The sequence below is a fragment of the Muntiacus reevesi genome, chromosome 3, assembly GCF_963930625.1.
Source record: "Muntiacus reevesi chromosome 3, mMunRee1.1, whole genome shotgun sequence".
In the NCBI taxonomy this organism is placed as follows: Eukaryota; Metazoa; Chordata; class Mammalia; order Artiodactyla; family Cervidae; genus Muntiacus; species Muntiacus reevesi.
This window is the reverse complement of record NC_089251.1, coordinates 167,691,666-167,716,025: the sequence shown is the minus strand read 5'-3', so window position 1 is coordinate 167,716,025 and position 24,360 is coordinate 167,691,666. Positions and strand designations below refer to the sequence as shown.

The following is a 24,360-nucleotide window of genomic DNA, read 5'->3' as shown; positions in this document are numbered from 1 at the left end:
AAGATGTTCCCTCTCATGACCTCCAAGGCCAACATCGCTCATTGTGGAATCATTTCTTCTGTCATAAGGGAGTGTGTGCTTTTCTCATTGCAGCTTCGTCCAGGTCCTTGAAAGTCCTTAAGAATTCCTCCAGCAGCGAGTGGCCGGGGGAGCCGGGCAAGGGCAGCTCCCTGGACTCGGACGAGGGCAGCCTGAGCAGCGGCACCCAGAGCAGCGGCTGCCCCCCTGCCGGGAGCAGGCAAGGCACCCAGCAGCACCCCCACGCGGGCCTGGCCGCCTTCCCCGACAGTCTCATCAAGGAGAGCGACATTCTGAGCGACGACGAGGACGACTACCCCCAGGCTCGGAGGCAGGGCAGCCCCACCAAAGACATCGAGATCCAGTTCCAGAGACTGAGGATCTCCGAGGACCCCGACGCTCAGCCAGCTGAAGAGCCGCCCGGCAAGGATGGGCAGCCCAAGCTGGTGCGGGGGCACTTCTGCGCCATCAAACGCAAGGCCAACAGCACCAGGCGGGACAGGGGCGCCCTGCTCAAGGCGCAGACGCGTCACCAGTCCCTGGACAGTCATCCTGGAGGCGCCAACATTGATCTCAGCTCTGTCCTCGAGCGAGAATTCAGTGTCCAGAGCTTAACGTCGGTTGTCAACGAAGAGTGCTTTTATGAAACAGAGAGCCATGGAAAGTCCTAGCACGGTCCAACCCAGATATGGGTTACAGTGCTGGTTTCACTTTGGTGGCAAAATGAAAATCGCAGAAACACTATTCATTATTAGGTTTTGTGCAGGATACATTTTCCCACAAATAGTTGTAAAGACTTAAGTTATTTTAATTTATTGTGGATCAGAAAACTAGCTTAAACTGGTCAGAATTTGTAAATTACTTAGTTTATATCCCTTTTGAGCAGGTATCAAAATGACAGAATCCTTAAGATGAATGCATTCTAATTTATGTAGAAAAAGGTGGGGAAGTTGTGATTAATAGCTTTTAAAAGGTCATTTTTTTCTCCAATCCTCTGGTTATTTTCTTTCTGCTATTAGGTTTCACTTTATTTAAAGTATATTTAAATTATTCTAATGTGGGTTAGGGGTACAATGTGCAGACACTTCATTTTTGTAAGGTTGTAATAGATGCTGTTTATACTAAACATGTCACATCTATGCAGTATATATATATATGTATATTAAAAGAAAGCTTATACTGTATCTTACTTGATGATATTTATTCTCTCTACCAAGCTGTAAAAGGGGAGTAAGTCACAGCCGTGAGCACACATGAGAAGTTCAACACCTGGCAGGCTGGCAGGCCCTGAAGTAGCAGCTACAGTCTGCAACTCCCCTTGTCATCCCCTTTTTTCTGACTTTTGCCTGAGTTCTTCTCTGAAATTGTAAGCAAAGAGGTGTGGGTCTTCATCACACATTTTTCGGTACACATCGCAGAGGCTGTTAAAATGTGAGACAGTGAGTTGGGGAGCTCGGAGAGTCGGGTCCACGTCTGCCAGCTCTAACAGTTCTCCTGTGCGTTCTAATCGCCGAGCTTCAGGGAATAACATTCTGAAAGGAAGAGGAAAAACTCAGAATTCCACTTAAATTCTACAAACGACGCTGCTTCCTTCTCCCCTGCTTTGAAAACGGCATGGTTCCGACAACATTCAGGAGTGGAAGAGCAGCCTCTGCAGTGACCTGCGGGCCCCAAGCCCGTGGAGGAGGCTCTGCTCACACCACGGGCAACAGGTATGGACCCCCACTGAGGACAGAGCTATCTGACCACGTGAGAAGAGAGTTCTAAAGTTAAATCAGTACTTGCATCTTTAAGGGAAATTTATCATATGCTCAGCTGCATTCTCAGAGAAATACAAGTTTGTGCCTCACATTTTAAATATAAAAATTACATATTATTCCTGGTGCAGTTTTGATTCTGTCACTTGAACTTGCCAGCCTTTGCAAAGTTAGAAAACATGTGAAAATAGTATTTTCCTCTTTAAGATAACTGAAGCATCTTTAAAATTGACTCAAGTATAAATTGTAAATTTCATCTAACAATCAGATTATTGTTTTAAAATGTATAGTGAAACTGACTGAAATATTGCAAAGCTACACCTGGATTCTGTTTTCTTCTCTCAAGTCTCAGAGGCTCAACAGAACTTGTCTCAAAGGGCTTGGAAGATGTCGTGGCAAGAGGAGACGGAGTTTTCTTACAGGCTGATGGTCTTCTCAACCAGGAACGCCATGACTCCACATATTCAGGGTGAGTTGACTGCGTTCAGTTTCATGGCAAGCAGGGGTCTGATCATAGTTTCTATGATCTGGGACTGCTGTGTGGTGTGATGTGACTGAAGGTCACCAAAAGGTCAAAGAGGGTCACAAGACTTGGTTCATCTCTGCAAGGGGATGGCGTGTGAAATGTGAATGGAGCCCATTACTTAGCTGGGGTTGTCCTGGAAACGCCAGGACCAGCTCTGGGCTCAGGCCAGTTCCAGGACTGCTACAAGCAGGATGTACTTGCTGTGATTTTTTTTCCCCTCCCTGAATCAGGGCTGTCACATGTAACTCTAAGGGTCACACCCTGTGTGACCTCCAGCTCATGTCCTGCTTGGAGCAGTGCATGCTGGTGGGGGGTGGGTGGGGAGCTGCAGCGAACCAGAGGGGTGCCTTCACTCTAATTGTACCAGGATAGCCAGCGGCATCACCAACTAGAGAAGTAGTAACTGCCCGGTGAGCATGAACACCTGCCTAATTAGAGCCAACCAATGGCAGGCTGTCAGGTCCTCCAGGGGGAGTCTGTGGGTTCTAATGGTTTCAGGAGGCAGCTGTCCAGCTGGGCTGAAGTAATTTCATATGCTAAAGGGATTCTTCACAAAACCAGAAAGAGAGAACTGAAATGGAGCTAGCTATTCTTAGAAAATAATGCATTCTAAGTCACTTCAGTCATGTCTGACTGTGATCCCATGAACTGTAGCCCCGCCAGGCTCCTCTGTCCATGGGATTCTCTAGGCAAGAATACTGGAGTGGACAGAACTAGAACAAATAATTTCAAAATTTGTATGGAAATACAAAAAACCTCGAATAGCCAAAGCAATTTTAAGAAAGAAGAATGGAACTGGAGGAATCAACCTGCCTGACTTCAGGCTCTACTACAAAGCCACAGTCATCAAGACAGTATGGTACTGGCACAAAGACAGAAATATAGATCAATGGAACAAAATGGAACACCCAGAGATAAATTCATGCACCTATGGACACCTAATCTTTGACAAAGGAGGCAAGAATATACAATGAAAAAAAGACAAGCTCTTTAACAAGTGGTGCTGGGAAAACTGGTCAACGACTTGTAAGAGAATGAAACTAGAACACTTTCTAACACCATACACAAAAATAAACTCAAAATGGATTAAAGATCTAAATGTAAGACCAGAAACTATAAAACTCCTAGAGGAGAACATAGGCAAAACACTCTCCGACATAAGTCACAGCAAGATCCTCTATGACCCACCTCCCAGAATATTGGAAATAAAAGCAAAAATAAACAAATGGGATCTAATTAAACTTAAAAGCTTTTGCACAACAAAGGAAACTATAAGCAAGGTGAAAAGACAGCCTTCAGAATGGGAGAAAGTAATAGCAAACGAAGAAACAGACAAAGGATTAATCTCAAAAATATACAAGCAACTCCTGCAGCTCAATTCCAGAAAAATAAATGACCTAATCAAAAAATGGGCCAAAGAACTAAGCAGACATTTCTCCAAAGAAGAAATACAGATGGTTAACAAACACATGAAAAGATGCTGAACATCACTCATTATCAGAGAAATGCAAATCAAAACCACAATGAGGCACCACTACACACAAGTCAGAAAGGCTGCTATCCAAAAGTCTACAAGCAATAAATGCTGGAGAGGGTGTGGAGAAAAGGGAACCCTCTTACACTGTTGGTGGGAATGCAAACTAATACAGCCGCTATGGAGAACAGTGTGGAGATTTCTTAAAAAAACTGGAAATAGAACTGCCATATGACCCAGCAATCCCACTCCTGGGCATACACACTGAGGAAACCAGATCTGAAAGAGACACGTGCACCCCAATGTTCATCGCAGCACTGTTTATAATAGCCAGGACATGGAAGCAACCTAGATGCCCATCAGCTGACGAATGGATAAGGAAGCTATGGTACATATACACCATGGAATATTACTCAGCCGTTAAAAAGAATTCATTTGAATCAGTTCTAATGAGATGGATGAAACTGGAGCCCATTATACAGAGTGAAGAAAGCCAGAAAGATAAACACCAATATAGTATACTATATATATATGTAGTATATATATGGAATTTAACACATATATATGGAATTTAAAAAGATGGTAACAACAACCCTATATGCAGAACAGAAAAAGAGACACCAGATGTATAGAACAGACTTTTGGACTCTGTGGGAGAAGGCGAGGGTGGGATGATCTGAGAGAATAGCATTGAAACATGTATATTATCAAGTGTGAAACAGATCGCCAGCCCAGGTTGGATGCATGAGACAAGTGCTCAGGGCTGGTGCACTGGGAAGACCCAGAGGGATGGGATGGGGAGGGAGGATAGGGATGGGGAACACATGTACACCCATGGCTGATATGTCAATGTATGGGAAAAACCACTACAATATTGTAAAGTAATTAGCCTCCAACTAATAATAATAAATGGAAAAAAAAAAGTTATAAAAGAAAAAGAAGAAAAAATACTGGAGTGGGCTGCCATGCCCTCCTCCAGGGGATCCTTCAGTCCAGGGCTTGAACCTGTGTCTCTCTACATCTTGTGCACTGGCAGGCAGGTTCTTTACCACTAGCGGCACCTGGGAAGCCCTAGAAAATAATATGTGCCTCTAAAGCTAAACTGATTTAAAGAACTACAGTTGACTATAGGTGGATATCTTAAAAACACACTATGTTGGGCCTAGTCACATGTTTTCCTGTCACTGGCTATCCAGCATCACTAGCGACCTTGAGGCCTCTCAGGCTCACACACAGGAGCCCTCTGTTAATAAAAACGAGCTCACACAGATACTCCAGACATTGTTCTGGCTACTCAGAAGTTATCTTTGCTTCCTAATTTTAAATATGTCCTTAAATCTTCAAGATATAGCAACCTGATGGAAAGGGCATTAAAAAACCCACACACTTAGTGTGTGATGGGAAATACACATATTTGGTTTCTGTCCAGGTTCCTGAGACAGAGCTTCTAAAATCTTTGGAATTTCCTGAGTAAGGGGTGACAGGAGCATCGTTTGTTATTCATAACAAGCCCCTTTCGACCATACCTGACTTCTGTGCTAGCGAGGTGATTCTTGGTGGCCCCTGGAAAGCATCAGGCTAGGGGACTCAATTCTGTGACTGAAGGATGCACCTACCACTGCATGTCTGAGGAGAGGAGAGCTGGAAAACTGAGCTCAATCGCCATGGCCAATGCTTTAATCAGTCCTGCTCAGGTAATGGACTTCATAAACCTCCAAATAATGGGGTTAGGAGAGCCTGGAGGCTGGTGAACACAGAGAAGTAAGAAGCCTTGAGAGGGCATCTCCTCCAGCTTGGCAGTTCCTGAGTTATAGCCTTTAAACTCAACACATGAAAGTGTGAGCCAGTCTAGCAAATTACTGAAGCTGAAAATGGACGAGATGATGGAAACTGCCAATTTAGAGCCAGTCAGTCGTAAATACAAGCAGCAACCTGGGACTTGCCACTAGTGTCTGAAGTGGGGACAGCCTGGTGGCACCGGGCTGAGGGGCTGCGTTAATGCCAGGCAGTGAGTTATCAGACTTGAATTAAACTGCAAGACACCCAGGTGGTGGTCAGAGACTTAGGGAGTTTGCTCGTGCTGGAGAACACACCTCACGGGTAGTGGCAGAAGTGTCAGGAGCAACAGCAGCTCCGATGGCTTGAGTCCGAGTGAAATCATGACCTCCCGCTACAGGCTCACTGTAAACGGTGTGATGTCAGTTTTAGTTTGTACTTAAGATCAAACCAACAAAACCTCCCAGTGGCATCTGAGGTTAACTCAACATTTTGCTTTCTCCTCAGTGGCTGTCAAGGTTTGTTCATCGCAGGATCTGAACTAAGAGCAACATTTACAGGCAGTTTGAACAATCGTAAAAACATTAGTTCTTAATCTTGGAAGGTGATTGAGGAGTTTGTAAAAAGTGCTACCAAGTAGGAAAAAACATTCTTACCCGAGCCCTCGATGGCAGTATTTCCTTCGGAACTGAAAGGCATTCTGAACCACCTTCTCCACCAGCTTGAAGGGCTGCTCGATCCTGGGCCGGGTCAGGGGGGTGAAGTGCACCACCGCCGAGTCCACCTTCATTGTCAGAAAACACACAGCATTTTACGGCCTGCTGTAGCACATTAAACGGTTTATCTTGTGCAGCACAGGAGCATGGATCAGCAGGAGCACGGTGGGTCTCCTCCAGGCACGCACGATGCCCCGCTCGCCTCTGCGCTGCCGCAGGTACTCCCAGCTGGCTGCATCTGTTCAGTAATGGCACCAACTAGGCCTGTGCTTAATAGGCACTTAATTTTAGAATCTGGTTTTACAATGGCCATTTGAGATTAATTCAAGTAATCTTTAAAGTCTGTAGGCAGGTAAGAAATAGCATTAGAATATTCAGCTTTTGAATGAGTGAAAAATAAGCTGCAGCAGCAGTTCCGACTATAAGGCTGGACTTCAAAAGCCAGAGACGTGGCAGATGGGCCCCCGAGGACCACTCAGTGCTAAACTCCCCAGAAAGGGAATCAATTAGGACACCATTTCTTTCAGATGTAGACACTGATTAATCAGCTGGATTGAATTCATGCTTGTTGTCTGCATGGTCACATAACTTTCTGCTAACAACTTTAAATGCCCCACGAGGCACAGGCAGGAACCAAATGTAATGGAAACCACCAAAAATACTACTGTTTAAGTGCTAAGCTACTACCAGCTGTTGAGATTCTTTATCAGAAAATAAAACTTCTCAGGCATATCCCTATTCTAAAAATGGACTCACAGTGGTTCACAAGGATATATTCAAAACAACACTGGAAAATACTCAAAGTAAAGACTAGGAGAGGAAATGGAGTCAAAGCAGCTATGACACACACAAGAGCCTGACAGAGACATGGTCCAGGAAAGGGGAACTCCACTCATAATTTACAAACCTTCAGTCTCTAAGGGATCTCTGCTAAACCTGCTCTTTAGGACATCATACACTCTACAGAGGCTGAGAGAGTACAACAGGTTATGAACTACTTGTTAAAAGGAATTCTGTGTTTTAAAATTCACAGGGGTTATCGTGTTCTCGTGGGAGGACATGCTCCTAAATATCCTTGTGGCTAAAAATTATTCCTTCAACTGGGCCTGTAATATATAAGGATGGGGCAACTTTTGTTGTTTGTTTTTAGGTTGGAGGAAAAGTACTCGCACGTGATGTGAGGGTGTGTGGATGAGAAAGACTCAAGAGGACCAACCTGGATGGGCTTTCAGAGGCACTAGGGGTGTCTCTCCTGCTAGGTGGGGGCTGAGCCGCCTGGAACCACCCCGCTGACCTCCCCGCCCCCACCCCCCACCCCATCACTGAGGCTGGAAAATGCTGAGAATGTTCTATGCTGAAGAGTGAAAGCTGGCAGTGGAGACTTTGCAGCTGAAAACGCTCCCTAAAATGTCCATCTTCAGACTGTTTTAGTGACGATTATATCCTTTGGGTGGAACAGTTATTCTTCCACTGCAGAGTGACTATCTCAATGTTCTTATTAAATTTTAATCGTTTTTCAAATTGTGCTCTATGTGTTTCTCCAAGTTCACTAACAAGCACTTCCTTTCCTTAGAGCTTCACAAAAACACCACGGAAAAGGATCCAGGGGCCCCAGAGAGGTTTGTGGTCAATACAGAGGAGAGAGGCACGGGAGAACAGACGGAACTGGGGATCAAGTGAACTCAACTGTTCTAGACCATTCTCTCAACTTCGCCCCACCCCTTTCTACCACCTGCGTTCACTGTCCTGACCACTCATTCTGCCAACCCTCTATGACTCGGCCCCTTGAGCCCTTTCAGTCCAATCCTTCCACATTAGTTCTGAAAGGATTCTTCCGGTCAGCAGCCTGCCAGTCTCCAGAGAAAATTATTTTTTAGTAAACTGAGATAAAATTAAACCCTACCCAACCCTAAACCCACAAATTATTATCAAAACTCTAATGTTCAAATATCAGTAAGACCAAAGGCACGAAAACAGGGATAGATGCATTCTCCTTCCAGTAAGAAACTGCCACTCCTAGAATCCTTGGATTTAAAAATTTGGCCTCATCTTTATTTGCCTGATTTTATTCCTCTGAGACAGAGCTGGTATTTACAAATACAGGCAATGTTTGTTTTTTGTTTTTTAAAAAGTTTAAAACCCTGTATAAATATAGCAGCACCCCATATAAACTGTAGCAGTAGACTTCTAAAGTTTGAATATAACTTTGATACCCAGTTAAGTTGGCTAATAGTATGTTTCAGATAAAAGGAAATCTCCACTCACAATCAAATACAGTCACTGTTTAGCAGAGGATCACAGAAAATTCATGCAAAAAGGCTCTTCCAGTAACATGTCCTGCTTCTCTGGGAGACCTACACTACCCTCTTTTCTATACCTGCCTCCAAACACATTTCTCAGAATCACGCTGTAGGATGGAGCCCACTTTCTGTAGAACCACAGGAAAGCTACTTGGTAACTATGGTAACAGATTAAAAAATGCTTTTTACTTATAAATGAATGCTTATTTAAAATTACAAACATTAAATTTCCTTGCCTGAGTTTCAAGTCTGTTAAAGGGTTTGATTCCAAAAAAGAAGTCAGTACAGGGGCACTGGATGCAGTTAAAAATCCCGGTTTAAATGTTGCCAGTCCCTTTCCAAACTCAGCTGATCAGTATACTAAAATGACCTACTAAAATTTCAAATTAAAGCATTTACAACTTTAAATATTTGCCTCTCCAACTCACTGTAAGGTCAATGCTGCACAAAGCAGAGGTTCTGCTTCTCAACATTAGCAGGCTACAGGCGGGTGTCCCACTTCCCAGGCCAGGGTGTCTAGGACATGACTGGTTATGAGCTCAGAGCAGCACTTCGGCCACATGGGAGAACTGGGGTAATAAGCTATTAAATCTCAGATATTGCCAGCTCAGATCCTGAATCAACATGGTCCAGGGAACACTGAAGACTGTACAGCCCTGTTTCTGACTTTGAGATGATCATGTCAAAGATCTCAATAACTACCCCTTGGAAAGGTACAGACACAATACTGGTCATTATCGAAGAAAAGGTCTTCAACAGCTCCCATGGTGTTCAGGACCATTAAAGGGTAAGCCAGTGGAGAGGAAAAACGCTTAGGAAGTTAGAGTTCACTTAGCCAAGATATGACCACAACTGGGAGAGGACAGAGGAAAGATGCGAACAAAGGATGACTACAGGGAATAATCAGACTCCAGAGACAACCCAAGGATTCGACCTTCAAGGTAGGACCGTCTGAGATTCGTGCAGACGGCATGAAGGGTCCAGAGATCCTGAGGTGGGAGAGTCACGTTCGGCGTCAGGAGAAATGAGTCAGGTGAGCACCCTGGGGATGCTCGGTTCCCCCCTAACCAGTGCTGGCTCCCTCCCTCAGGGTTCCCACGCCCATGTCTCCGTCAGAACGTCCTAGGCCCTGCGGCTGCACCTTTCCCCGAGAAGGGTAGCGGTCAGTCACTACTGCCTATGGTATTATAGTTATGCAGCTTGTAGAATGCCTGAATGTTTTCCCTCTCTTTTCCTGCTTAGAATGATACAAAAAGAACAGATTTTGAACAATCACAGTGTGTACTCTCAAAGCATAAGCATGTAAGAAAAGTGAGTGAGCTAAGGGCACGATAAGAAGTCTAAGAGGCAGCCAAACTGAAGGCAAGAGGATGGAGAGTGCTTTTTAAGGTGTATATTATGTAAATACATGTATGTATGTATGTAAATTAGGCCAACTAGCAACAACAAGACATACGAGGGTTTCTTGGTCCCAAGGACGGGAACAATTTTGGGGAGGTGAACACTTAATTTTAAACAAATACAGGAGGGACAAGAACGCACAAATACCAGGGCAGGATATTCTGTTATACTTGGAGGTACACCGAATGATCACAGGGAAAACACCTTTCTAAAACCACAGCTTTTTCCACAAACCATGACTTTAGTGTTTGTGAACCGACATCCCCTGGAGGCACCTGGGGATGGAGGAGGTCCCTGCTAGGGGCTGGGCTGTGGCAGCAGAGGGCGCTGCGGCCAGGGCCTGACCTCTGGTTTTGTTTCATGGCTCCAGAGAAACTCCAGCAACTCTCAATCAGTCAGGTCCCTGGGGGTGGCTTCAATCTATACAAACTCACCAGGTAGTCAGTAATTGCGGCTGCTATAAATATTACCATTACTATACTGAGAAGATGGATAAATGAACATGGATGCAAATCTACTAATTCATAATGAGTCACAACAGTAAGAGAGACATGCAAGTTGACTTGTCAGTACATCCCCTTCCTAAAAAAATGCCCTAAAGTGCAAGCCCTTACGCTGCGAAGGCTTGCAGAGATACAGAAGAGGAACAAGCTCATGCGGACGCTGTTGCCATGGTCACTGGTGCTCAGCCCGAGGGCCTGGCCACTCACGGGCACGAGGCAGAGGGCCCCGGGCTCTCCCAGTCCGTGTGCTCCCAGCGCCCAGGCCGCTCTCCTCCTGCGGAGGCGCCCTCCGTGTCCCTGTGCTCCCAGCGCCCAGGCCGCTCTCTTCCTGCGGAGGCGCCCTCCGTGTCCGCGTGCTCCCAGCGCCCAGGCCGCTCTCCTCCTGCGGAGCCGCCCTCCGTGTCTGCGTGCTCCCAGCGCCCAGGCCGCTCTCCTCCTGCGGAGGCGCCCTCCGTGTCTCTGTGCTCCCAGCGCCCAGGCCGCTCTCCTCCTGCGGAGCTGCCCTCCGTGTCCGCGTGCTCCCAGCGCCCAGGCCGCTCTCCTCCTGCGGAGGCGCCCTCCGTGTCTCTGTGCTCCCAGCGCCCAGGCCGCTCTCCTCCTGCGGAGCTGCCCTCCGTGTCCGCGTGCTCCCAGCGCCCAGGCCGCTCTCCCTCTGCGGCCTCTGTGTTCACGCTGTCCTGCTCTTCCTGTTTCTGACTTGGAAGACTGTCTTTCTTTTTAAAGATGAATTCCACAGTTACCAGATCCTTCCTTCACATGCTCATTTTACTAATTTAACTCACGGAGTTTTGGGGGACCTCCCATGTATGTGACCAGAGGTGTAACAATAAATAAAGAGAAATGATGGAAACTGATATAAGCTCCCTAGTTTGGCAATATCACAAAGTCCACACGAACCCACCCAGGACAGCAGAGCGTGCGCTAGGACAGAAACACGTAGACCAGTGGGCAGAGAGGGAGAAGCGCAAGGCAGGCAGGCAAAGGGGAGGAGGAGGAGGGGCGGTGAGCTGAGAGCCAGGCCCAGATGAGGGGTGCTCAGGCCATGACCTGAGACACGACCGACAAGTGAGGATGTTTTTGAAAAAAATGTCCTGGTTTTTAAAATAACATGCAAAGCCAACAACAAATACATACTTACAGGTTGATTTCCAGGTGTCACTGCAAAATCCAAAGACTGTCTTAATATTCTAAAATAATGTGATAAAGACATAGAAAGCCAATCCTCAAGATCCTTCCACATAAAGACATTAAAAAGGAGCAACAAAATGTTGGAAAAATAAGGTAGTAAATAACAGAGAAATGGCAATGTAAACCACATTAGAAACGTATCTGAGTTGCACAGAGCCGCGGAGCCAGGATGGCCTCATTAGACATTCGGGAGCACACGGTAACCAGAGAACAGTCATCTTCACTTAAACACAGTCCTCACTGTAATCGACTAGTCTACAAACCACCAATTCTAAAGGATCAAGTGTTCAGGGCAGCCTAAAGCATTATTTTAAATAAAATGACCATCAAGGTGGAGGAAAATAAAGCACTGATTGTGCTCATAGCTGATACTGTTAATATTCCAGGATGGAGTCAAGAAGAGAAACATTCTTTTAGGATTAAGTCAGTCACTTTAAATTTGTGGGACTGGAACAGGTAAACTCTCTTAATCTTAAACTTACATTATTTTTTAGGGTTGAAGAGAAAATAAACGAGAAAAGACTTAAAAAAAAACCAGAACCTCAACTTTCCATTGGAATTAAGTGGGCAGTATTTTAAACACACACGGACTGGCACCATCCCTGACAACACAACTGAGGGCCCCAAGGCTTTTCCAAAGCGGATGATGCGCATGTGTGGGCAGGAGTGAGAGATGCAAGTCTGGAGAACCACCTCCCACAAAGGCTTGGTATCGCTATTTCTTCTCCAACATTCAGCCAAACTACTGATTCTTGAAACAAAAACTTGTCTGAATATCCAGAATACTGTCACTGAGAAAAATACACCATGGGAATCACATGTCATTTTTTCCTAAAAACAGATATATGAAAACATTTTAAAGAAAACAGTTGGGACTGCTGAGTCACTGGCCAGCTACTCTGCAGAGTCACTTTTGGACTTGGCATGAGTGAGAAGCAAATGTTTATTATTTCAGGCTACAGAGGTGTCAGGGTTCATTTGTTTCCAGAGCTTAATCCAGACCACCACAGAAAAGAGTGATTCATATTATAATGAGACTTAAAAACACATTCTGTTCTAAATGGGACAGGGCAGGGCTGTGTGTACAGAGGTTCAAAAATCACAGTATTCCAGGCTTGAATCCCACATTCCTGCTACTTACTCATTTTATGGACCTTATGTAACTTCTTAGGAGCTTAGCTTTCTCACCTCTAAAAATGCGACCATTTCTTCTATCTCATAGACTTGGTTTAAGAATTAAATACCAGGACTTCCCTGGTGGTACAGTGGATGGGAGCTGCCTGCCAATCCAGGGGACACGGGTTTGATTCTTGGTCCGGGAAAATTCCACATGCCGCTGAGCAACTGGGCTCGTGGGCCACAACTACTGAAACTCACGCACGCAAAGCCTGTGCTCCACATCAAGAGAAGTCAACTCAATGAGAAGACCCCCCACTCGCTGAAACTAGAGAAAGCCCACGCAGCAACAAAGACCCAGAGCAGCCAAATATAAAAAAAAATTAAATACCGTATTGCCTCAGATAGTACTAAAGAGTTGCAAAATTAATAAAATGACAGTCTCATTTAAAAATTACACTTTTAGTCATGTAAAGGTAATGTATTATTTTATATACTCAAAATCAGTTTCTGAACTCATTCAACAAATATCTATCACACCTTGAAAATAAGCCAGGCACCATTCCTAGCACAGCACTGGCCATTAACAAGACAGCAGGAAATCCTTGCCCTTGTGAGGTTTACATTCTAGAGGTCTTAAGACAAGCGTAAGCAGGAGAGGGGCTCAGAGGTGGTAGGTTTCTGGATTTATTTTCAAGTTTTGGAACAAAAGAACTTGTTGACTGAATGGATATTGGGTATTGAAACAAAGGATGCTTTTAAGATCCGGGGATGCATTTGCTGTTAATGGACACTGGGAAACTGGGGAGAATCGCTGTGGGGAAGATCAGGAGTTCAGTCCTGTCCCTGACAGATCTGAGACATCTATCAGTGACTCATGTCGCCAGCTGGATATACAAAAGTTGGGTGTTCAGTGGGGAAGGGCTGGGAAGAGAGACACACTAAGATAAACAGAGGTAAGGTTTACCTAGAGAAGCCTCTGGACTTAAAAAGATTTCTCTGTCCTCTCTACATTGGTAGTGGACAATTATGTCGATGAATTACATTTCTCCGTGCACTTCTACTTTCTAGCTCCTTTTCCTTGGGCCTCACTGTGCGGCTTGTGGGATCTTAGTTCCCCCACCAGGGATGGAACCGGCCCAGGCCATGTCGCTGAAAGCACCAAATCCTAACTTCTGGCCCACCAGCGAAGTCCCTGTGGCTCCTCCTTTATGCAAGGAATTCTGCCTTGTGTTAAAGGTCTATAGTTAAGGAAAGTTATTTACATTTCAGAAGTTTGCCTTTTAAACACAGGTGGTTACGGGACTTCCCCGGTGGGCCAGTGGTTAAGATCTGTGCTTTTAGCACAGGGGGTGAGGTTTTGATCGCTGGCTAGGGAACTAAGATCCCAAGACACTGAGGCGTGGCTGGGGGTGGGAGAACAGGCAGTTAATACATTATAGGGTAAGTATACTCATCAAGACAGAAAAAAATCAAAAAGTTCTTGAAAACACTAATGCGCAGGACATCCCTGGTGGTCCAGGGGTTAAGAATCTGCCTGCTAGTGAAGGGGACAGAGGCCTGATCCCTGGCCCGGGAAGATCCCACATGCTGCGGAGCAGCTAAACCCAAGGGCCACAACTACTGAAGCCTGTGTGCCCTGGAGCCCACGTGCTCCACAACAAGAGAGGCCACCGTGATGAGAAGCCCAAGCGCCACGATGAAGAGTAGCCCCCACGTGCCACAACTAGAGAAAGCCCACGCTCAGCAGCAAAGACCCACTGCAGCCAAAACTAAATAAATTACTTAACTGAAAAAAAAAAAAAAAAAAAAAGGCAATGTACATTAAAGCATGCTTAAGCCATTTATCCTCAGGAGGCTGTGTTATGCTGGAGGCCAGAGCAGGGAGCAGTCACCGGCCACTCCTCCCACCGGCCCCCAGTCAGCCTCAGCACAGGTGAGTGTGCACAGCCACCACGCAAGGAGCAGGACAAGCCAAGACCCTGAAGGCACCGGGTGGACTCGATACAGCAGTGACAGCAATGCTGTTAGCGTCAGTGCCTGAAACTCAGCTCTACTCCATCCAGCACTTACACAAAGAACTGCTTATATATCTCCATGAAACAAAAGGAGGAAGTTAGGTTTATGCATCAAAATTACAACACTATGGCTAAAAAACAAACGCACAGACATTTGACTTCTAAGTGGAGAAAAGAATACGTATCTTGCTAGATGCCAGACTTAGAGAAGATTAAAACCAACCAACAAAAGACTTAGGAAGATCCAGATAACTGAAACATGCATTTTTATTAGTCACTGCTTTTTAAAGAAATGAGTAACATCTAACATGGCTATTAGCAGTAGTAAAAATTTAAACATCCAACCATACGTAAAATTATCTTCCGTTCTCATAGTGGTTATAAATGCATAACTTGTAGAATTAAAATTACTGAGGTAGAAAAAAATGAGAACCCAAAGTAGATGAAGATAAAATATGTCTGTACCATTATTCATGGTCTAGCACCTCAGTGTTTGGTTTCATCTAAAATGTTTCATCACATTATTTCGATGTAATTTCTTTACAACATTTTCTAAAATCTCTTTATTAAGTTATACTTTAGAAATCTTTCTCAGTGTAAAGGCTAACAGAAGAAAATTCAGGATACCCACTCCTCACCCCTCCTGAAAAAACACTTGCAGGTTTACTGATCAGATTCTGGTCATCAGCTGGTACTGGGTTTTCTTTTTACTTTTATCTATCTATCTATACATATACATATATATATATATACTTAAACCTGTCTTTTGAATGTTTAGTCTGAAAGCTACCAATTTTGTGAATCTTGATTTCACACAAGTCAAAAGCACCAGAATAAAAAGAAAGTCTCACTTAACTATCATTTGCAAAGCAGAGTCTTGTTAAAAATATTTCAGGCCATATTCTTTAACTGGGGACACAAAGTAATAAACTGTATCTTCCAACATAGATAAAAATTCAAAAGTAAATTTTAACTATAGACTAAAACATAATATTAAAAGAAAAGAAAGTCTTTCTGTGAGGACCCAAATAATTCCTTCTCTGTATATTGTGACACAAGAGCATTTTCAGCTTTCAGGTTTCGACAAATCCTGTTGTAACAACAATTCCCTCCCTTCCCCGCCTCTCTCGTCTTACTTCTCCCACAGCTCAAAAAATGAGATGGGGAACCTGCTATTTATCTTCTAGCGCCATCAGCAGTTTTCACCTCTCAGATCTCTGTGCTGCTCCTTGCTATTTGCAAGTTAACTTGGTGGAGTTTTATCATTAATATTCAGAAGCTGTGAATTGAGCCTCATGTATGTGGTGTCTCTTCATCAGACCTTATTGGGGTTCAACTGAAGATGACTGACAGAAGAGAGTTAAGACACTGAAGGCTACTGACAAAAGGTATGGAAAATGAGAACCTTCCATAATGCTTGGGGATCTAAATATAGACCTTCCAGTATAACTTGGTTTGAATTATAAGTTGTAAAGCTGTTTTTAAATGCTAGATTTGATATAAATAAATCTTGTCTGGAAAACTGACTTTACATTTTCATGAAATCCAGTTCAGAACTTCTTTGGGAAATAGCTCATAAATTTAACATTATAGGTTCTGTTCTATATGCAGCAGATTTTGGAAGCATGAGAGTGCTATTTAGAACTAAGTTTTTACATGTGATCTCTCTGCTCTTGCCCACTCTCACAGTACTTCACCACCACAACCACTGAGACAAAGTGTGCCTTTATTCTCTCTGAGACAGAAATCTGAGAGAACAGGCCACAAACTGTGCCATGCTTAAGGCTGGAGACAGAGAGAGAGGGAAAAAAAAAAGATTTCACAGCACTGGCTAAGATGCCAGTACATTTTTATGAAAGGAAACGAGTGACCTTCATTTTGGAGAATGAATTCTAAGTTTTTTATGCAGAGGGAAGCACTTAAGAGTCCAACATTCACTAGTGAGCACTGTGCTAACTTAATGCAATGTCATATTGTTTACACTGATTTTGGCCGTCTGTAATTTATCACTGCCAGCACTTGCTAATTAAGATGAACAGGCTGTCTGCAAGTCTGAGTTACACTGTAATTTATAAAATGTATTGGTTAATGGGAAGAAAAGAGTTATAATTGGGAAGCTGAGCACAGACTGCACAGATTGATCAACATATAAAGGTTACTCAACCAAAGTGAAAAAAAAAAGAAAAAGAAATGAGATGCTCATAGGGAATGCTAACAGCAGTCTCACTCTTAAAGAATCCCTTAAGCTGAGAGTGGTCTGAGAAGGCAGCATCTGAGTGAGCTGGCTGGAGTCTGAAATGTTAAAACTCAAACCTGAAAACAGCTGTTATGAAACGACAAACATGTGCTTTATTATTTTTTTTTTCTAGAAACCTTAACTTCTATTTTGGTCTCAGATATGAAAAGAAATTTGGAAAACAAAAAGAATGAACTGTAGAATGGCAGGCAAAGCCGAGGTACTCTGATGCTACTGACTCTTAAGAATTCAAAATCTCAGAGAAATCTCCTGAAAGGGTAGAATTTACATTTTAAGATTATGAACAAAAATAGAACAATCGAATTCAGACAGCCCAGGATTTAACCTCTTGGGGAATCAATGCTATTGTAACTATACTGAACTATACAATTACATTCAAGGTAACACAGGCATGGAGTCTCGCATTGCTGTAGATATTTCACAAAAGCCAGACATGACAGACCTCGGTGAGTCTCTGAAGCCAATCCATTTGCCGTATTAATTCCTTCTGGAGCCTCGCTCTCTCTTGGTGAGAAAGGCAGTGAGGGAAGTTGACTATTAACAGTGTTTTTTTCCTCCAGATGTAATAGCATTGTCCCTGCTTCCCACAGGAAGCATACACGAGGATTTCACCAGGAATGATTGTGGTAGGTAGAGGGGGACAGGGTGAGGATGCTGAGAGGGGCGGAAGTGGGGAGTGGGCACTGCTGATCTGCTGCTGAGGCGATCTACCACCTAAGTGGTCGTGATCTGAAACAATGGTGATAGCCAAGATTACAGAGCTATGGTTTCCTTCAGCTCTAAGAGTCTATGAGAATGAATGGAATCAGCCTAAGGAAGGGAGAGGGAAAAAAAGCACCCAAATGCCATTAAATACCAACTGTCACATGACAAAAATCTAAAAATACTAATAACAATGTCAGTTATAATTTACTGAGTACCTTCCACGGGTTAGATAACTTCACTACCATATTTACCTCCATGATACAGACACTATAATCCTCCCACTTTCCAGAAGAGGATATGAGGCACAGTGGGGTTCTGGAAAGCCAAGATTTGACCCAGGTATTTTATTAGATTCAGAGCTCATACTGCCTTGCGTGAAACAGACATGAATCATGATAGAGCCATTCTAATACATCGTTCAAAAATTAATTTGGAAATGCACAAAAGTCAGTTTTGCTGTATTTCAGAAACTATTATATTTTCCTCAAAGAAGGCAGTAAATATTGCCAGATTAAAACACAGCAAGCACTATCTTCCCCCTCTTATAAACAGAAAGGGAAGGAGGCAGCAAAGAAAAGCATGAATTATTTTTGTTACTTTCTCAAATACAAATGATGTGGTTACTTCTGCTTTGTACTTTCAAGATCCTATGTCGCTACTTCTGAATCATTTAGAATAACCGGTTTTGCAGCAGACTTCATTTGGGTCAGGGAATGGTTCTGGTCCCCACTAGAAAGGATCTCACATTCTTATAAGCAAAAGACAGTAGGCTCAATTGTTTCAGTTTTGAGTAACTTATACCTGAAGGAAGGCGATGGCATGCCTTAGGTAAAGATTTTGCAAATTGGAAATCAGAGATAACATGCTAGTGAGTTTGGGTTCTTTCTACTACTTTCTTCTCCTTCTTTAACAATTCACTTGGGCCATGTGAATGGCATACAGAGTGTTTAATAGATTTTTTTTACTTTTTTTTTTTAATTAGTTGGAGGCTAATTACAATATTGTAGTGGTTTTTGCCATATATTGACATGAATCAGCCATGGATTTACATGTATTCCCCATCCCGATCCACTCTCCTACCTCCCTCTCCACCCGATCCCTCTGGGTCTTCCCAGTGCACCAGCCCTGAGCACTTGTCTCATGCATCCAACCTGGGCTGGTGATGTGTTTCACTCTTGATAGTATACATGTTTCGATGCTATTCTCTCAGAACATCCCACCCTCGCCTTCTCCCACAGAGTCCAAAAGTCTGTTCTGTACATCTGTGTCTCTTTTTCTGTTTTGCATATAGGGTTATCGTTACCATCTTTCTAAATTCCACATATATATGTTAGTATACTGTATTGGTGTTTATCTTTCTGGCTTACTTCACTCTGTATAATGGACTCCAGTTTCATCCATCTCATTAGAACTGATCCAAATGAATTCTTTTTAACGGCTGAGTAATATTCCATGGTGTATATGTACCACAGCTTCCTTATCCATTCGTCTGCTGATGGTCATCTAGGTTGCTTCCATGTCTTGGCAATTATAAACAGTGCTGCGATGAACATTGGGGTACTCGTGTCTCTTTCAGATCTGGTTTCCTTGGTGTGTATGCCCAGAAGTGGGATTGCTGGGTGATTTTTAAAATAATCATTTTTCAAACACTGAAAACTTTTCTAATATTTATTTATAAATCAATTTTAACAGATGGGTTTAAACTATTCTTTCTTATTACCAATAGAGTATTTTAATTAGAGAGAAAGTTTTTAAAACCTATAATACTATTATATCCTTTATCACCTATCCAACAGCTGGAATTCAATGCCTAAATCTCCTAATGAGATACATGCCTACCCTACAGACAACTTCAGTAGGGTTTAAATTTTAAATAAAACTACTATATATAAAATAACTAACAAGAACCTACTGGATAGCACAGGGAATGCTACTCAATACTCTGTAAAGACTTACAGGGAATAGAATCCAAAAAAGGGTGGACAGATGTACAACTGACTCACTTTGCTCTACAGCAGAAGCTGTAACAGCGTGTAAATCAATTATACTCCAATAAACACTCTTTACAATTTTAAACCAAGAAACAAAGAGGACATCTCTTTCCTTGACGCCATGTATCAAGCACCACCCGACCACAATCACTCAGCAAGCAGCAGCCCCGGGCCTGGTGTCAGCCTCCCTCCGGGGAAGCAGCGTCCTCGTCCCCTGCGGAGGCCTCGTCAGGCACGTTCTCAGCTTTCACCCTTCACAGCAGCCTGTTTGTCCTTTCTTTCAGTCCTGATCTCCTCTTCTTTCCCCAGCCTTTTGTTACCTGGTTCTCTGCCGTGCAGAAATAGCGACAGTTCTGACGGAGCGCCGTCAGGGTTTTCTAGGAGGACAGAGGTCGCAGTGACGTCATGGCCTCGGCGGGTGTCCAGCTCCTGGCTTTCGCCCTGGCCTTATCTGGGGTCTCTGGAGTCCTCGCGGCCACGCTGCTGCCCAACTGGAAGGTGAACATGGATGCGGGCTCCAACATCATCACGGCCATCGAGCGGCTGGAGGGGCTGTGGATGGACTGCGCATGGTACAGCACTGGCATGTTCAGCTGCACCCTGAAGTACTCCGTCCTGGCCCTCCCCAGCCACGAGCAGGCCGCGCGGGCCGCCATGATCCTGGCCTGCATCCTCTCTGCGGTGGGGATCTGCACTTCCACAGTGGGGATGGAATGCACTCGCTTAGGAGGGGACCCGGAAACCAAGAGGCATGCCTGTTTTGCTGGAGGAGTTTGTTTCCTGTCTGCAGGGACCTCTGGTTTAATACCGACTGTGTGGTACACAAAGGAGATCATAGCAAACTTTCTGGACTCGGCGGTTCCACAAAGCAACAAACATGAGCCTGGAGGAGCCGTCTACCTTGGAATCATCTCGGCTGTGCTGCTGGTGATCTCTGGCATGATCTTCTGCACATCCTGTCTAAAGAAGAATTCGGGAGCTTTGCTCCACCCATGCAAGCAGCCGCCCGTCTCCACCGCACAGCCAGAGGACAGTTCGGCATATAGCCTGAAGGACTATGTGTGAAAAACTGTGTGATGCACAAGGGATTTTAGGTGCCTGCTGTGACTTTTGTCTTTATTTTAAAAACCAGAATTGTGCTTAACTTTCTACAAAGAATGTAAAATATTTTTTACATTCTACAATGTAACTTTCTACAAAAAATGTAAAATACAAAGAAATGTAAAAAAATTTAAAAATGATCAAGTTTTTCAAAATGCCAAACGTCATGTACAATTATATCTGTTTTACATTATTTTTCCATTATTGTCATGTTTTATCTAAAGGCTTACAAAAGAAACAGGTTCTGATTGTATTAATAAGGCAATTATTTCATGGCCTTTTCTTCCCTTTTAAAGATAAACTGTTAATACATCTTACTAACTGGTACTTAACTGGACTTCATAAAAGAACTAAACTGCCAACTATAAAAAGCACCTTGTCCTGGTGCTAATTCAGGATATCATCTGCTTTTACTATCTCTGCCTGACAACCCCACAGTAATTTACTTGTTTTCAGGTGCATTGTATGACTGCACCTGAAGCACAGAAGATGTCCACTTGTTTCAGAGGCTGCCGAAACCCCAAGTCCCCATCCACTGTGACCTCCCAGTAGAGGAGGACATTTTTTACATTTTAGGAAATATAATCTCCATACAATATGGCATTCAAAGATTAGGTGGAAATAAAGGAAACTGGTAAATGCTACCACAGCAAAGCAAAATCAAATTAAACCCAAACTGAAATCTCCAGGACTTTTAAAGCATTATGTATAAGCTAAGTGAAAACAAGAAGAGTCTGCTTTAAAGTGCTTACAAACTGCCCTCTTCTGGCTGCTAACAAGAGGACTCGCCAGGTTAGGTTCATTTACCCCTAGCATTTTTGATTTACCACTATCATTTAATATCACACTGATTAGTATTTGAATGCTAAAGGTTACTTTTAAGTTGTTTTTTCTTCTCAAGTTTGATTCATGTTAAAAAATGTTTTTACAAATGAGCTGCTTCAATTAGTTAATGGTTATGAAAATGTTTTAAAGAATAATGGATGCTTTAAGTTAGATTATCTTATATGTAATTCAGATATTTTAAGAAAGTAAAAACTGGATTTCCCAATGTGCAAAAAAACACTGCACATAACTTTCTACTGATTTATTTATTTTAGCTTAGTTATTATTCATAATATAATGGTAAAGGGGGAAAGGCTACTTCATTATGCATTAATAACTCAGAAAGTGGGAAGTTATCTTTTATGTGAATAAATAATTGTGCATATGAAATACAAACTAAATATATTACACCTATTTTATTTGGTAGATCATTCTCTCCTGTATCATCATCAAAGAGCTAAAATAAAGATATGATTTCACAAGGGAATTAGGAATGCATTTATGTATATATTCCTTGAGTGGTCAAAATATCTTCTAAGCAAATGTCACTTATATTTTTAGCTATAGGACTTGAGAATATACTAACTTTATGGAATTTTGAGGATTTTCATCATAGCATGTAATTTTGCAAAACTTGTTGCATATCTGTTTACCTCCAATAATTTTGTTCATTTCATTGTGCTTTATACATAAAAAGTATCATCTGCAAAAAAGCAATTTTGTTTCTTTCTTGGATTTATATTTACTGCTTATTTTACTCTTGAGTACATATGAAAGCATAACTAATTAAACTGGATTATAATTAAGCATAATTAAAATGGATTATAATTGTAAATACTTTTATTTCTATTTAACACTTGTTTTATCTGATTTTTAAGGAGGACAACTCTGGTATTTTTCTAATTATAAAACTGATTTTTAATTTACATATTTTTCTTTTAGGCTCATCCACTTCCAAAAAGCATTTGAGGCAACTTAAAATTGCTGGGCGAATAAATACAAAAACCAAAAGATAAAGAAGCCAGGCTAAAATCACAAAGAAAAGGAAGACAGAAAGGATGCTATTAAATAATCCTGGTTTATGGTTGTTAAAGCAATTAAATATGAACTTTAGTTTTGAACTTCCCAGGTAACCAGGTCAGAGAAGGCCACATAAGGAATGTGATAGCTTTGTCTATTGGCAGAAACCAGAGCTATGGTTGGTACCATACCTCAACCCCGCTCCCCGAGCTGCCGTGGGTGCTGGATGCTAATGGCTCGGGGATCAGGGGCTGCCTCTGCTGGAAGGTCAGGGTACCACTGCTTCCGGGAGGTGGAGTCAGACTGACTGACAGCAGTGCAAGGTGCTCCCCTGTACCTTCCGTGGACTCACCCACTGACTAAGCTTCAGATATCTTACCAGAGGTTGAGGCCTCAAGAGCTGGGGGCAAGTGCAGCTGAAAGCTTCTAAAATGCTGTTATTCTCAAAGGTCACGTGTAGATGCCCCAAAGTGCTGACCTTTATGTCAGGGGTGAAGCATCTTTAATTCATCTAAGATTGTACTGACACAATTTTATGCTTTCAGTCTGTACTATGTTAGGGTATTAGTTGCTCCATATACCATACTTCTAAATAGACAAAATAAGATATAAATTATATGTCTTAAAAGTTATAATCCACATTACTTTATTAGGATATTACAACATAAATAATTGTTTATAGCCATAACAGTAAACCTCTTAATGAAAGTGAAAGAGGAGAGTTAAAAAGCTGGCTTAAAACTCAACATTCAGAACACTAACATCATGGCTTCCGGTCTCATCACTTCATGGCAAACAGATGGGCAAACAATGGAAACAGTGGCTGACTTTATTTTTCTGGGTTCCAAAATCACTGCAGATGGTGACTGCAGCCATGAAATTAAAAGATGCTTGGCTCCTTGGAAGAAAAGCTATGACCAACCTAGACAGCATATTAAAAAGCAGAGGCATTACTTTGCCAACAAAGGTCCGTCTAGTCGAAACTCAGGTTTTTCCAGTAGTCATGTATGGATGCGAGAGTTGGACTATAAAGAAAGCTGAGCGCCAAATAACTGATGCATTTGAACTGCTGTGTTGGAGAAGACTCTTGAGTCCCTTGGACTTCAAGTAGATCAAGCCAGTCAATCCTAAAGGAAATCAGTCCTGAACATTCATTGGAAGGCTGATGCTGAAGTTGAAACTCCAATACTTTGGCCACCTGAAGCAAAGAACTGACTCACTGGAAAAGACTCTGATGCTGGGAAAGACTGAGGGCAGGAGGAGAAGGGAGCGACAGAGGATGAGATGGTTGGATGGCATCAGACTCAATGGACATGAGTTTGAGCAAGCTCCAGGAGGTGGTGACGGACAGGGAGGCCTGGCGTGCTGCAGCCCATGGGGTCTCAAAGAGTCAGACACGACTGAGTGACTACACTGAAAACAGTAAGATCTACCTTTAACTGTCTCCTTGTGTGAGATACTCCTGTTAGGCATTGCATATTGATTATTTCTATTCCTCACCAATAACACTTCAAGGGTGGCATTATTACCCTATTTGATATATTAAAACTCAGCCTATTAACATGACCAAGTTCTCAAAACTAGGATCGCTGGAATTCCAGGAGGACCAGCTGACTTCAAAGTACTTCTATCTCTTCCACTAGTGTCTCTGTCACATCAATTAGAAGG

The 24,360-nt window shown here is 43.0% G+C and overlaps 2 protein-coding genes and 1 long non-coding RNA gene across 7 annotated transcripts in view; 2 read left to right on the top strand and 1 right to left on the bottom strand.

Moving 5' to 3' along the window:
* TIAM2 (TIAM Rac1 associated GEF 2) overlaps positions 1 to 689 on the top strand; it is a 236,261-nt gene extending 235,572 nt beyond the window's left edge. For both annotated transcript variants that reach the window (XM_065931068.1, XM_065931069.1), the window contains one exon: positions 94 to 689. In XM_065931068.1, coding sequence (XP_065787140.1) covers positions 94 to 689 — 596 coding nt within the window. The remainder of the gene's footprint in view (positions 1 to 93) is intronic.
* A 515-nt stretch (positions 690 to 1,204) lies between these two features.
* Positions 1,205 to 24,360, bottom strand: part of TFB1M (transcription factor B1, mitochondrial) — a 63,095-nt gene continuing 39,939 nt past the window's right edge. For 3 of the 4 annotated variants that reach the window (XM_065931077.1, XM_065931078.1, XM_065931080.1), the window contains 2 exons: positions 6,208 to 6,335; positions 1,205 to 1,550 (listed from right to left, as the gene is read on the bottom strand). In XM_065931077.1, the coding sequence (XP_065787149.1) occupies positions 1,340 to 1,550; positions 6,208 to 6,335 (339 nt within the window). In that variant the 3' untranslated portion in view covers positions 1,205 to 1,339. Of the gene's footprint in view, positions 1,551 to 6,207; positions 6,336 to 20,429; positions 20,707 to 24,360 lie in introns of those variants that run through there. The other variant, XM_065931079.1, reaches the window with a different exon arrangement.
* Positions 15,964 to 17,646, top strand: LOC136165120 (uncharacterized). The gene is made up of 3 exons (XR_010662461.1): positions 15,964 to 16,181; positions 17,431 to 17,496; positions 17,611 to 17,646. It is a non-coding gene; the product is annotated as an uncharacterized lncRNA (long non-coding RNA).